Here is a 12,950-nt window from a genome sequence, read left to right on the forward strand (position 1 = left end):
GTCTCTCATCAGGTTAGAAGTCAATGGAGGGCCTTGTGCGGAGGTGGCAGGGGCATGGATGGAGCCGCCTCTCACATGGCCTTCACACAGGGGGAGGACCGGTTCGGATCACTGCGACACTTGTTAGAGTGAGGCCGCACAACATTTGCCGGGGTTGCTCTCCCTGAGGGCGCTTTAAACAAACTAATGGTTAGAGGCTGCAGAGTTGCACTGGGGTAAGATGATCTGCACTCGGAGGCCTGCGGTGGCCAAACTGAAAAGGAGCGCACAAGTGTATCTTACAATCTCCATTTACAGATCTGACTGAGAGCAAAAAGAGGTCAGGCCTTCATTTACGGTGACACTATTTAAATTTGGACTAGAATGGAACCAATGCATTTCAGTGGCCCCTGAAGGTGCCACAGTGTTGCTGAGTTATGGCCGTTTTCTCAGGCTCAGCTGGGCCGAAGCATGGGAACAGACACAAACGGGAGAAAAGGGAGACAGAGAGCCATAGATGGAGCAAGACACAAACAGTGGAGGGCTTTAGGAGACAGAAAACAGTGGACAGAAAAAGACGCACTGTGACTGAAGAGGGACTTAGAGGCATGACTGAGGCCTAACTGTCATGAGAAGATGAGAGTTGCCATGGCCACCCAGGAGCCACCCAGCAAGCATGTGAGCAGGGGAGACTCGGGGGCCAGGGGCCTGGGCCTGGGCTGGTGGATCACATGCACTAACCAGGGATTATGTGCATAAGTGATGAGTGCTAAGCCGGCAGGTGAAGAAGGGAGGCCCGGGGACAAGGAGCGGGCCATCCCTCAGGACGGCTCCCTCTGTAAAGAGCAGGGACTTTTTTTTTGCCAAGTGAGGCTGATCTGCTGTGTGAAGGGGACTCAGCCAGAGGTCCTCGAGTGCTGAAAGGGCATCCCCCAGGCTGCTTTCACAGCATAAGTGGCCAAAATGCTGGTCTTGTGAGTCATCTTGAGTGGCAAGAATGGGGCATCTTCACATTCATAAATCCCAACACAAACACACTCATGGATATAGACTAAGCTTGGGTGAGGATAAGCGCCACATGGTGGGACATCATCAGGGCTCTTCTTGAGGGACGCTTTTTGATTGTTGCAAATATTAAAAGAACAGATCACTCAACACACAAACAGAACAAAAAAAGATCCAGTTTAACCCCTAGCTAAGTTTATTTTACGGTATATTTATAGACAAGACGCTCTTTTTCTAGGCAGGATCAGAAGGTTCACAAGTTGCTTTACTGCAGCGAATCAGCGCTCATCATATCAATGGCCTTACAGGAATGTGTTTGAACCATGATGGCACAAAGAAATCACATTCCCAAAGATTCCACGGAGAGAAAACAGTTCACCAATCTACCCCCAGTACCTTTTCAAGACGGTGGTATCCCTGAACATATTAACATGTAAATACACTTAGATACTTTGACAATGCACTGAAATGCATATAATCTACATGCTAACTAGCGCTTTAAAGAGTTTCCACTGCTGAATGTGGTTTAGGCAACACTTTCATGTCTGGGTTTTAAAAATTAAATGTGAGGCCTCTCTTAGAATTTCTCAAAGCGGTTTTCAATTTGATGAGGGATAAGGCGATGACTGGGTTTCCCTTTCAAAGGGGGAGACCCAGATTTCAATAAGACTTCAGTCTCCTTGCCTTTGGCTTCAAGTTGAAGATCTAAATGATGCCTTTTTCTTTTATGAGAAGAAGAAGAAACCCTATGTTAGGTAACAGATGGCAGGTTGTTGTGCTGAAATACCAGTTGCTATGCTCCCCCTTTTCCTCCGCAGCTTCACTTGCCATAGCTAAGCATCCCATCAGAAGCTGGTGTACTGACTTGGAATAAGCTGACTTGAAACTGCTCAGGTTGTTGTTGACAAACATGAGCCTAGATGAGTCTGCTAATCTCCTGGTCCTTTATCTGCTCTTTATTGCCGTATAAACAGGGCTGAATACACCAAAAAAACTAAACCTCTGTTTGCAGCCTTCTCTTATCTCACGCAGGGTTTAATCTGATGCCCTCTCCCTCTTTTTACATCTCTGCCTCTGCTAAATCTGCTAAATTCAGCCATATTTTTGATTCAGCACATCACCATGACAACCGGTTATTTCCCATCCCGGAGAAGCCGCCCCCCACCTCACTCCCATGCTCCTCTTCTCCATTGATACTGCTACCTCCCCCCTACCCCTTCTTTTTTTTGTCCAAATAAAACAAAGCAAAGAGTGAATGCTCTCTGAGGTAGGTAAATGTATTCAGTGACATCAGCCAGGACTAGTCTATTCTGCTGGATTCCTGTACCACTTGTTTCCAGCCTTGTCTGGGGGCTGGACACTCTGTTGGCCCCATTGTCCCACGTGTATTCCTCACAGGCCTGCAATTAATGGAAGCCTTGTCTAAGGCCTCTGGAGCAGAAACTGCTGTTGGGGAGGGGGACAATAGGCGGGCCGAGCTGGGGCTGGGAGTCGCAAAGGGTGGGAGGGCCTCCCCCTCCTTCTTCTTTAAGGGGGAATTCAAAGGCCGAAGACGGGACGGAGAGTAAGCTGAGCACTGGATGAGATGTTTAAGCGATCCCTTCTGTCTGTGCCCTCCCCTCCTGGCTTGAGATGTTTTCATGCCAGCAGTTGAAAGGGAATCTTTGCAGTATTTGATGATGAGGATGGTCATTTCACTGCCCACACAGAGGTGGCGGCTGGGTGGAGGAGGAATCACGGCCGCAGCCTTCAGGTGAAGATGGGAGAGGAGTGTGACTGCTGCCCGCTTTCTAACCTCTACCTACAAAGACATTTCATCCATACGTGACTTTTAATCACTTTTACTGTTGTTATTTTAATGCTTTACATGTGCCGAGAAAAGAATCGCTGCTATGTTTTGTGCTGATCGTGGTATAAATCTCTGGACAGGGGACAGCTTCACATGCCAGAGCTATATCTTTATAGAGAGGTTAAACTGCTGGACTTAAAGCATGTTTGAAATTATGTTGTGAATGAAACAATGTTTTAAGGAAACATGGGAGGGAAAAAATTTGTTTGTGCAGGTAAAGATAACTCTATACTTGTGTCATAGGGTGTAATTAGCTACATCCTCTAATTGAAAAGGAGGCAAATCTTCCTGAAGGCAAAGGCTATTGATCATAAGTAGTATTTCATTATATTCATTCTTCTTGTATGATATGTATTAAGTGTTATATTATCCGCTTTCCAAAGAAATCTCATAAAGTTTGAACATTTCTTAATGTTGAACACTGACCAAACTCCCAAACTCCCCCTTGATAAACACCTGACTGTATGATCGCTGGCATCGACATGCTGTGTGTTTGCAAATGTAAGCCAAATGTGGTCAAAGTATATAAGAATCAAGAATAATTCATACATTTAAGGCCCTGTTTTCCTCAGCTTGTCACTATCTGTCACGCGTTACACCCGGATAGCTCGGACCGCCCCACCCTAGAGTTCCCACACTGATACAGATCAGGATTGTGCTGTAAACCTAATTTCTACATCGCCATCTGCACAACCGGGGCCTGTTTATGTCCCCCAACAGAGCTGGTAGGATGTAATTTAGTGCTGCACCAAGTGTCTCATCTGCTGCATGCAGAACCTCTTTGTAATTTAGCAGCTTTGAAAGCATTCAGCTTCAAGATTAACAGAGCATTTAATGCAAGCAGCCACTGAATCTGATGCTCTGATGTGAGTGTTTGTGTGTCACGGATCAAAAGGTTTTGTGTTTGAGAGCATCTGAACTGTGTGTTGTGGAACAAAAATAATCTTCAATAATGTTTCCATAAGGACAAACATGCAACAGCACTCTGCTGACAGCTTGACAGTGACTTTATTACTGACAATGAAAGACTGGTTCTACTTCAGGTTTCATCCTGTTATAAGGGAGTTTTTCCTTCCCACTGTTGCCAAGTGCTTGCTCGCAGGATTTCGTCTGATTGTTGACATTTTCTCTGTATTATTGTGGTGTTAGGGAGTTTTTATTGTTTTATTTGCTTATGCTGCAAAAGTTATGTTACACATATTCCACCAGACACAGTTTTCCATAGAAACAGGAAGCTGACCCTGTGACACTGGGATTTACCATAAGAGACCAGCACAGAAATACATATCCGCAGAAGTTGACTTGCATTATATTATTCTTAGAAATTGACTTGCAACACACATACTTTGTGACACACACACACACACAGCTTGCATGCAGACAGCATCAGGACCTGCGTAACAGAAAATGTGATTATATTTGCATATTGACGATGTAACCTATAAAAATAAACGAATACTGCAGTTCGGTGTGATTTGCTCTGAGCTTTTCACCCGTGCCGCACGTTGTCAATCTTAAGTGTCTCAGTGTTGTTTACTCACCTGACTGTTTGTTAACTGTAAATCTCTGACATGTGGGTTCTTTCAAAAATAATCAATAAATATGAAGCATATTTTATATAGATTTTATATAAATAAAATTGAATTTAACTGAGCGAACTTTCTTTTAATTCTGAGGAATGGGTATAATTAGGTTTATATGAGGTGATCCCAGTCTTGGCTGCAGGTTTGACAATTTCATTTGACTTCACTTGATACCAGCTCGTGTCAGGAAGCCAGTGGTGCTTGAAGTTTGTCTGGCTCACACAGACAGGAAGTCTTGGATGCAAACGATGACCTGCTTCTGGGGTCATTTCACCTCTGAGGACTCTATCTGAAAGGATCGAGCTAACTCCCGATAGAAACCTGGACTAGATGGAGATGTCTCTCAACATATATGTTAATGAAACACGTTACAGATGGCATGTGCACTGACACCAGGAGATGCGTGGTTTATCACAGAGATATTGAGTGTGCTTGCAGGTAAACAATTGCAAATTCAAGACAACAAGCGCTTACAGGTACCAGAAAATTACAGAAGCTACTTAAATGCCACACAAAATGATAACTGATAAAAATCTGAATAAAATCTCTTGTGTTTTTATACGTGCAGAAGTATGATTTATCACAGATATAAGCTTTGAAGGAAAAGATGAGAATATAACATATTTAAAGATGAATAACAGTCAGTAATAGGTATAAATTAGGATTAAGAAAATCAGGACAGAAGGGTAAAAATATCAATTCAGGTGTTTGTCATAAAACACAAAAGATTGTATTGTTTTTCATCTTCAGAAGGATTTTAAATACGTCTTTACTTTCTGCTTTAAACTCTCTGATAGTAGACACGAGATGTCAGAGGTCAAGCCAGTGAAGACAGCTCAGTGCTTCAGAGATTTTCTTCACTGGACATCAGGCCTGGAGTGTGTCAGAAACTCTTTACTTCAAATTCAGAAGCACTCAGTGAACAACCCCGTCCCACCCCTCCCCAACGAAACTGGGAGTGTGAATGCGAGTGAGATATTCCTCTCAGTACACAAAAACACACAAAAACACATGTACAGTCACGCAAATACACATCAAAGTCCGGAACATTGAAACTCCACTTTCTGTCAGTGTTAGGAAGTTTAACAATAGACTGAATCCCGGAGATATCTTAATATAAGAAAGCAAGTGCCATTTCAACAGCACATGTCAGTTCTTCAGCATGACAAACACACAGACAAACAGATATTTGTATAGTAGACAGTAAATAGGGGCCATCCATAGGAAATGCCGTAAAACCTGAAAATCCAGCTAAAAGTTCAACATTTATGCCATAATATTTTTCACATTTTCCTTTGCTGACTGATTCTGGCTTCTGGGCCTTACGGTTAACACCCCTGATCTAGACACATTTTAAAGTAACTAATTTAAATACAACGTAACCTCCTCTCCAATATTTGTTTTAAATGTCAATAATAATGGACACAATCAACGCTCACCTTCCAAACGAAAAGGTGTAGAGCAAAGACAGTTTAGGCTCAGGAGAAAAGTGCTGACTGATCGCAAATAAATGAAATTAATGATTGCTCTTTTTTTTTTATAGTTAAACGCACAGACAAACGCCAAGTAAAGAAACATCTTTGAAACCTTTTCTTTTAAAAAAAATATGAAGAGAATAATTAACAGGAAGACAAGTAAGAGACGCTTGACACAGGAGAGGTCTTATATTAATCTTAAAATTATTATTATTAGATTAGTCTAAAGCAAAAAACAAACAAACACTGAATTAATTCGAGGAGAAACGAAATTAAGACAATCAAACTGAAATTTAATGACTACATATTTTAGCTGTAAGTTTTTATCCAGCACAAGAGAGACACAAACAAAGCGGAAAAGCAGCTTTAATTTATGTTTTACAGTCTCGTTTAAAAACAGATAAAACAGCGTGCTGTTTGTTTTACCCCGAGAGCACATCAGTGGCGTCTTTAGTGGAGCGGGACGCCTCATTTGCAGCAGGAGAACTGGTGCTCAGACATTTCTCTCCTCACTCACGCTGCCTTTGTAAAACACTCTTTCAGCATCCTGACAGGTAGCCAATGAGAGCGTCCTGTCGCACGAGCCCGCCGCCTCCCCGGCGCCGTGTCCCGCGCGCTCATTGGACAGACGGCTGAAACCCAGGGAACCCGCACACGAGCCGCTCGCGTGCAGGCCCCAGCTGTATAAAAGAAACCCGAGGAGCCCGTAACAGGAGCGGTCTGGATGTCAGCTTGGCGAGTGGACAGAAGTCGCTTTTGAGCGGTGGTGTTGTCATCGACGAGGATCTCCGAGGTCTGCCAGGAGAAGGCGGGACACACTGAACTGGACTTTTTACTGCTGGGTATTCGCAGACCGCTTCTGCTGGTTTTCTTTTACTGATACTGAACTGAAGATGCCAGCCGGTACTTTAGAGAGAGCATCTCCGTCCGCTGTGGCTGCCACCCCTACAAGTGGCGACTCCACGCCCGAGAAACCCCGGGCTTTGACAGAGAGCAGAAAGGTCGGTTAAATGAGCTCTTTACACCGGTGTTTAATTGTTTGATATTTCTACGAAAAACTGTCTAAACTGCGTTCCCCCCCCCTCTTCCAAGTCTTCCAAACCAATCATGGAAAAGCGAAGACGCGCGCGCATCAATGAGAGCCTGGGTCAGCTGAAGACCCTCATCCTGGACGCACTCAAGAAAGACGTAAGGAGACGCACAGGCTAACAATCCAGTTAGATGTAAACATCTGTGAATTAAAAAAGCAAATTTAAAATTTTCAATATTTTTTTTCTATTTAGAGCTCCAGACACTCTAAACTGGAGAAGGCTGACATCCTTGAGATGACTGTGAAGCACCTCAGGAACCTGCAGCGACTTCAGATGACTGGTATGTAACTGCCATTTCTGGATGTTTAATGGCGAGCACTGAGTCTTGGAGGAGTAACTTTAGATGGCACACATGGCCCATCTTTCTCCAAGATTTATTGCCCAACCCGCATGTATGTTTGCCCTGTAGTATTCATTTCACATGCATCTCTCCATCTATCTATTTATCTGTCTGTCTGTATTTATGCATTTTTCTTTTCTTTTCCAGCTGCTGCAAACACAGACCCCTTCGTTCTGGGTAAATACAGAGCCGGATTCAGTGAGTGTGTAGGAGAAGTCACCCGTTTCCTGTCCACATGCGAAGGGGTGAACACAGAGGTGAGGACTCGCCTCCTCAGCCACCTGGCAGCCTGCGTGGCCCAAATCAATACTCTGAACTTCTATGGACCTCACCTCGGTGCGGTTGGACTCGGACAGACCGGCACACAGATTCCAGTCGCTTCAGTCCCACAGATACCCTGCAAAAGCAATTCGCTCATGCACGCTCCCCCAGAATCGATGAAACTCTATGGAGGCTTCCAAGTGGTGCCCACGCCCGATGGACAGTTTGCGTTTCTCGTGCCCAGTGCAGCCCTCGGACCTCTGACCGCACAGAATGGTCACCACGTGTCACCTGTTGCACCGGCTGTCACCTCAGACTCTGTGTGGAGGCCGTGGTAGGAAGGAGTAGATTTTGAGGAGAAGAGTACTTTCACACTGTAAATCCTATTTTTGTATATTTTGTACATTTTGTTATTACACTGAGGAAACTTTAGACACAGTTATGTTTTTTATATGGACTATAAAAGTTATTCTGGGCCTCTTTTCTTACTGTGGGGTTTCTATTTTTGATACTGCACAGTTTATTTTGCCTCTGGGCTGAGAAGCTCCCGAAAAGCACTGTATTTTCTGAAATAAATAAAATGGTTTTATGTTTACAGCAATACTTGCAGGATTGGTGACTTTTTCTTTTTCTCCAAAAAAATACTTTTACATTACCCATCACACTTGAATGGCTTATGATATCAGTGTTACTGCATTCCCCTAGTTTAGGGTCCAGTTCAGTCTATGTTGCTTACAGAAAATGCTGTTAATTGCTATACTTATAACTATAAATCATCTCAAAGCAGTCCTCTAAAAATAGACCCCCTCCTGTGTGTCGTGTTATCACTTGTCATCCCTTCTGCAGTTAGGAGAAATCTGTTTTCTGCTGGAACTAAATACCTCTCTAAGAAGGTGTGGAACCTGAGAGGCTGTGTTGAATCTAAAAGGCGTGCTGCTAGCCCAGAGAGGAGGGCGTGTTGGCTTCTGCAGACACGCGCAGCCCTGCTTGTGCTGCTGCCAGATGGGAAATCATGTTAAAATAAACTGGAAGACCAGTCATGATAAGATCATTACTCAAGGATTAAATGCGGATTAAATTTCGAAAAATTTGATGCTGTTATTTAAACTTTTTGACAAAGCAGGCTGTAAATGTGTCTGAAACAATTTGATGATGTGAGTACGATGATGTAAAACACCCTCTCTGCAGCAGCCCTGCAGAGACGCTCCAACCCCTGTGGTGGACAGTTGAAGGCCTGACTGTCCCAGCGTGTGTCCTGAGCGTGGTGCTCGCACAGCAGGCTGCAAGCAGAGCGTGACCAGAGGTCACAGGTGCCCCTCATTCACACTCCCAACACAACGCAGCTCCATCAGCATGTTGCCTTAAATCTGGCAACCCATCAACTGACCTGGGAGCCTGTCACCAAAAGACGGGGCCTCTCTTTGACAGCGTCACACAGTGGCACCTCTGAAGGCAAACACTCACACCATCCATAGTCATTTGACGGCTTCTGATTTCAAATCCATGGAATTTAAAGGGATTTGATCCTAACAGAGAAGCATTTAGATTAACTAAATTTAAGGAACTGAATTTAAATCTGAATTTCTTACTAAATGAACCAAATTAACACGTCTGCCACCCTGTCAAAAACATTAAACTCAACTTGTGCAAACGACTCAGTCGTGTTAAGTTCACGTCTCTGTTTTGGCAGAGCTGCAAGAAGATCGACGCTAAGGAGGACTAAAAGACAAAAATAGAGCTGCCCCCTCCTATCAGAGCATCCTTTGAGAACACCCTCGGAAAGACAAAAACAAAGACGGGCCCCTCGGTGGCTCAATGGCTCCTCTCTTTGTGACCCTCTCCATCTTCATAAAGGGCCTTTCCCCTTGTTTATCCAGGAAGAGGTTTTATGGCTGGGAGCGGGGGAGGACCATGCTGTCACTTTCACCGTGCTAAAGAAGGCTTATTGTTGGCTGTTCCCAAAGGTCCTGGTTTTAAAGGCTTTCTGACAACTCTTCAGGCAAAGCTGTGCCATTCAGATAAGACGAGCTCTGAGGTGCTGACAGGTTATCGCTGTGTATATGAGACAGACTCTGTGAAGGGGCTTTGGACAGAGCGGCTTCAATAGATCATGACTCCTGCTGGTGTCTGTGCCTTCATCTCATGTCTCGTCTTATTGTTGCTTATCTGCCGCCCCCCTCCCGAATCAAAACCCCACGTTGTTGCAGTTTCTCCAAAACGCCGTAAAGCATAGACTGGTAAACATGAAGACGGGTAGACCCTGCCCCTATTACTTAGCTCCATGATTGATGGCCTCCCCTCAAAATCAGAGTGGCAAAAGTGACAGGTTCCCTGCTTCTCACAACCGTCTCCCTCTGACACACACCGGAAACCTCCAGCGCCTCCACCTCTGTGGGTGAATCGCCTTACTATTGTTCTTAAGGTTGTTATGGTGTTGATGGGGGTCGAAGTAGTCACCAGTGGTTCACATCAAGGCTAATGAATAGATTATGCGCTCAATATCAATGGTGAATGAACAATACTCTTTGTCGCCACGCTCCAATTCATCACTTTTTGATTTAGCTGGTTGTTTTTGAAAATCTTAACAACCCAGAGGGGGGGAATTTAGGAAGAACGTCATGCAATAATAGTCCTTTAAAGTCAAATATCAGCTACATCAGATCAAAAGCAACAAAAACCCGACAGAACAAGCTTATGAAAGCCCACCATAATTCACATGTTTTTAATTTTGTCTATCTCTCTAATGTAACAAGAGCCTTTAATAAGAGTAACTTTCAGTTTACCCCCGAAGTTTGTGCTATTACACAGGAGTTTGCTGTTTCACCATGAGTTTGAGCAGAGCCAGAAATACAAATGCAACGTTGAAAAACAAGGACTTTATAGCAAATGGGTATACTGTTAGATTTAGCATATAATGAGCCACGCTGTTAGAGAGAACTCTCAGTAATCCAAGTGCCAAAGAGACCTGAAACAAAATACATGAGCGATGAATTCCACAGCCAGATATCATAGCCAGCACCAAAAAATGAAGCTCTTAAAGTGGAGGATGTGGTGCTAGAATGGTGTAAGAAACAGTTGTAAAAGTGATTGCAAAGTGTCTAAATTTGAAGGTATTAGGCAGAAATGTAATAAAGGTGAAATTCTGCTCGGCCCCGTAGTTACTGCGAGTCTTCAGTGAGACCGTCGTTTATGAGACTTTATTTGGTCACCTGAAGGCCTCAGGTTCCCCCCTGTGATGTGATCCCATCTGTCGTGAGGTTATTAACAGCAGCCTGTCCTCAGGTGTTGTTCCCAAAATTTTTAAGGATGCAAACAGTGCAACCACTAATAAAAAAAAAAACAACCTTGCCTTGATCCTACCCTGTTATCTAACTTTAGGTCTATTTCCAAGCTTCCTTTTCTTTAAAAAATTATGGAGAAAATTGTTCACAGTGTATTTGTGGCATTTTTAGTGAAACATGATGTTCTTGACGGTTTTCAATCTGGTTTTAAGTCTCTTCATAGCACGGGCAGCATGGTGGCACAGTGGTAAGCACTGTTGCCTCACAGAAAGAAGGTCCACCATCACGCCAGGGTTTTTCTGTGTGGAGTTTGCATCTCCCAGTGTTTGCGTGGGTTCTCTCCGGGTACACTGGCTTCCTCCCACAGTCCAAAGACATGCATTTAGTGGGGTTAGGTTAATTGGTAATTCAAAAATTTTCACAGGTGTGAACGTAAAATGGTTGTCTGTTTCTATGTGTTAGCCCTGCAACAGACTGGCGACCTGTCCAGAGTGTACCGCACGTCTCGCCCAGAGACAGCTGGGATAGGCGCCAGCCTCCCCGTGACCCTGACAAGGATAAGTGGAAGAGAATGGACGGATGGATGGATGGATGATGGATGATCCATGGAATCTGCACTGCTGGTGGTTTTTACTGACATCCTCCTGGCTACAGATGCAGGGGACTATCTGATGCTAGTTCTTCTAGACTTAACTGTCACTTCTGACACAGCGAATCTTAATATTTTAATGTCTTGTTTAGAGCTCAGGGTAGGCATTTGTGGCACTGTTCTGGAGTGGTTCCAATCCTTCCTTTCCAAGAGAACCTTAGACTACGTGATTTCAGATGTTCCTCTGCTCTTTTGTCTTGTGGGGTTCCGCAGGGCTCGATACTTGGGCCTCTGCTATTTTGTATATCTGCTGCCTCTTGCTTCTAATTTTAGCAAGTACAAAATTGCTCTCCATTGTTATGCAGATGATACTCAGGTTTATGTTCCCTAAAACAGAAGGATGCCTACTCCATGGAAACTTTAGCTGAGTGCCTTGAGGAATTAAAAACCTAAATGGTGCTAAACGTCCTAAATTTTGATCAAAAGAAGGCAGAGGTTATTGTGTTTGGGCCTAGCATCACTGGTGAGGCTTGTTCTGTCGACATAGGTCCAGTGGCTCAGTATGTAAAGCTTATTGTCAGAAGCATGATTTTTAGGATGGACAAGAATTTTAGATTGGACAGTCAAATCAGCGCATTGGTAAAATCTAGCTTCTTTCAGCTGAGACAGCTGGCTAAAATAAAAAAAACATTCTATCAAAAGATCATTTTGAAACAGTAATCCATGCCGTCATTATAACTCACTTGGATTACTGTAACTCTATATGTTGATTTTAGCCAGTCTTCCTTGTCTTGTCTGCAGATGGTGCAAGTACTCTTGGATGTGGAGGACACAGAGGAGCTGCTCAGAGGAGAAAGGGCTTTTGCTGTAGCGGCTCCCAAATCTTGTATCGTGCTGATGCTCTTATTTTGTGTAGTAATTTTAATTCAAATTATTTTTATATTTATTTACTTTTACTTATTTAAACTTTATTTAAGTTGTATTTCAGTGCTTTGTCCAGCACTTTGGTCAGTGGTTGCTGTTTTTAAAACGCTTTCTAAAAAAAGTTGGCTTGGTTTGGCAACAGCCTCAGGCCTCGATCTACTTATTCCATCTGCCATCCTAGTCCAAGGGACACTGTTGAACAACTGACGACAATAAGTGTCCTTAGTGGGTAGGTACGTACATCTGATTGTTTTCTCTGTTGTTTGGTGTTCACTTCTAATAAAAACATCTTTGAAAGGGTTTAAATGCAGTTACTAATTACATTGCATGATGCAGCATGACTGATTTATAGGTGGTTAAAAATGATAACTGCATTACATTTTCTTAACGCTTTTAGGATTCTCTTTCTCCTGTCACTCCCAACCAGTCCTGACAGATGCCTGTTCATCCCTGAACCTTGTCCTGCAGAAGGCTTCTTCCTGTTAAAATTGAATTTTTCCTTCCCACTGTCACCAGGTGCTTGCTCAAAGTGGATCCTTTGATTGTTGGGGTTTTCCCTGTATTGCTATTGGG

General features: G+C 43.6%; 1 protein-coding gene across 1 annotated transcript; it reads left to right on the top strand.

Annotated features, from left to right (window-relative positions):
- The first annotated feature begins 6,615 nt into the window (after positions 1 to 6,615).
- On the top strand, positions 6,616 to 8,173 carry LOC113010672 (transcription factor HES-1-B-like). Its single transcript, XM_026149856.1, has 4 exons — positions 6,616 to 6,892; positions 6,984 to 7,079; positions 7,175 to 7,262; positions 7,470 to 8,173. Exons 1-4 carry the CDS (start codon positions 6,785 to 6,787, stop codon positions 7,919 to 7,921), a joined length of 744 nt encoding a protein of 247 aa, XP_026005641.1. The 5' UTR covers positions 6,616 to 6,784; the 3' UTR covers positions 7,922 to 8,173.
- The last annotated feature ends 4,777 nt before the right edge of the window (positions 8,174 to 12,950 follow it).

This window comes from Astatotilapia calliptera, chromosome 18 (assembly GCF_900246225.1).
Source record: "Astatotilapia calliptera chromosome 18, fAstCal1.2, whole genome shotgun sequence".
NCBI classification, from domain to species: Eukaryota; Metazoa; Chordata; class Actinopteri; order Cichliformes; family Cichlidae; genus Astatotilapia; species Astatotilapia calliptera.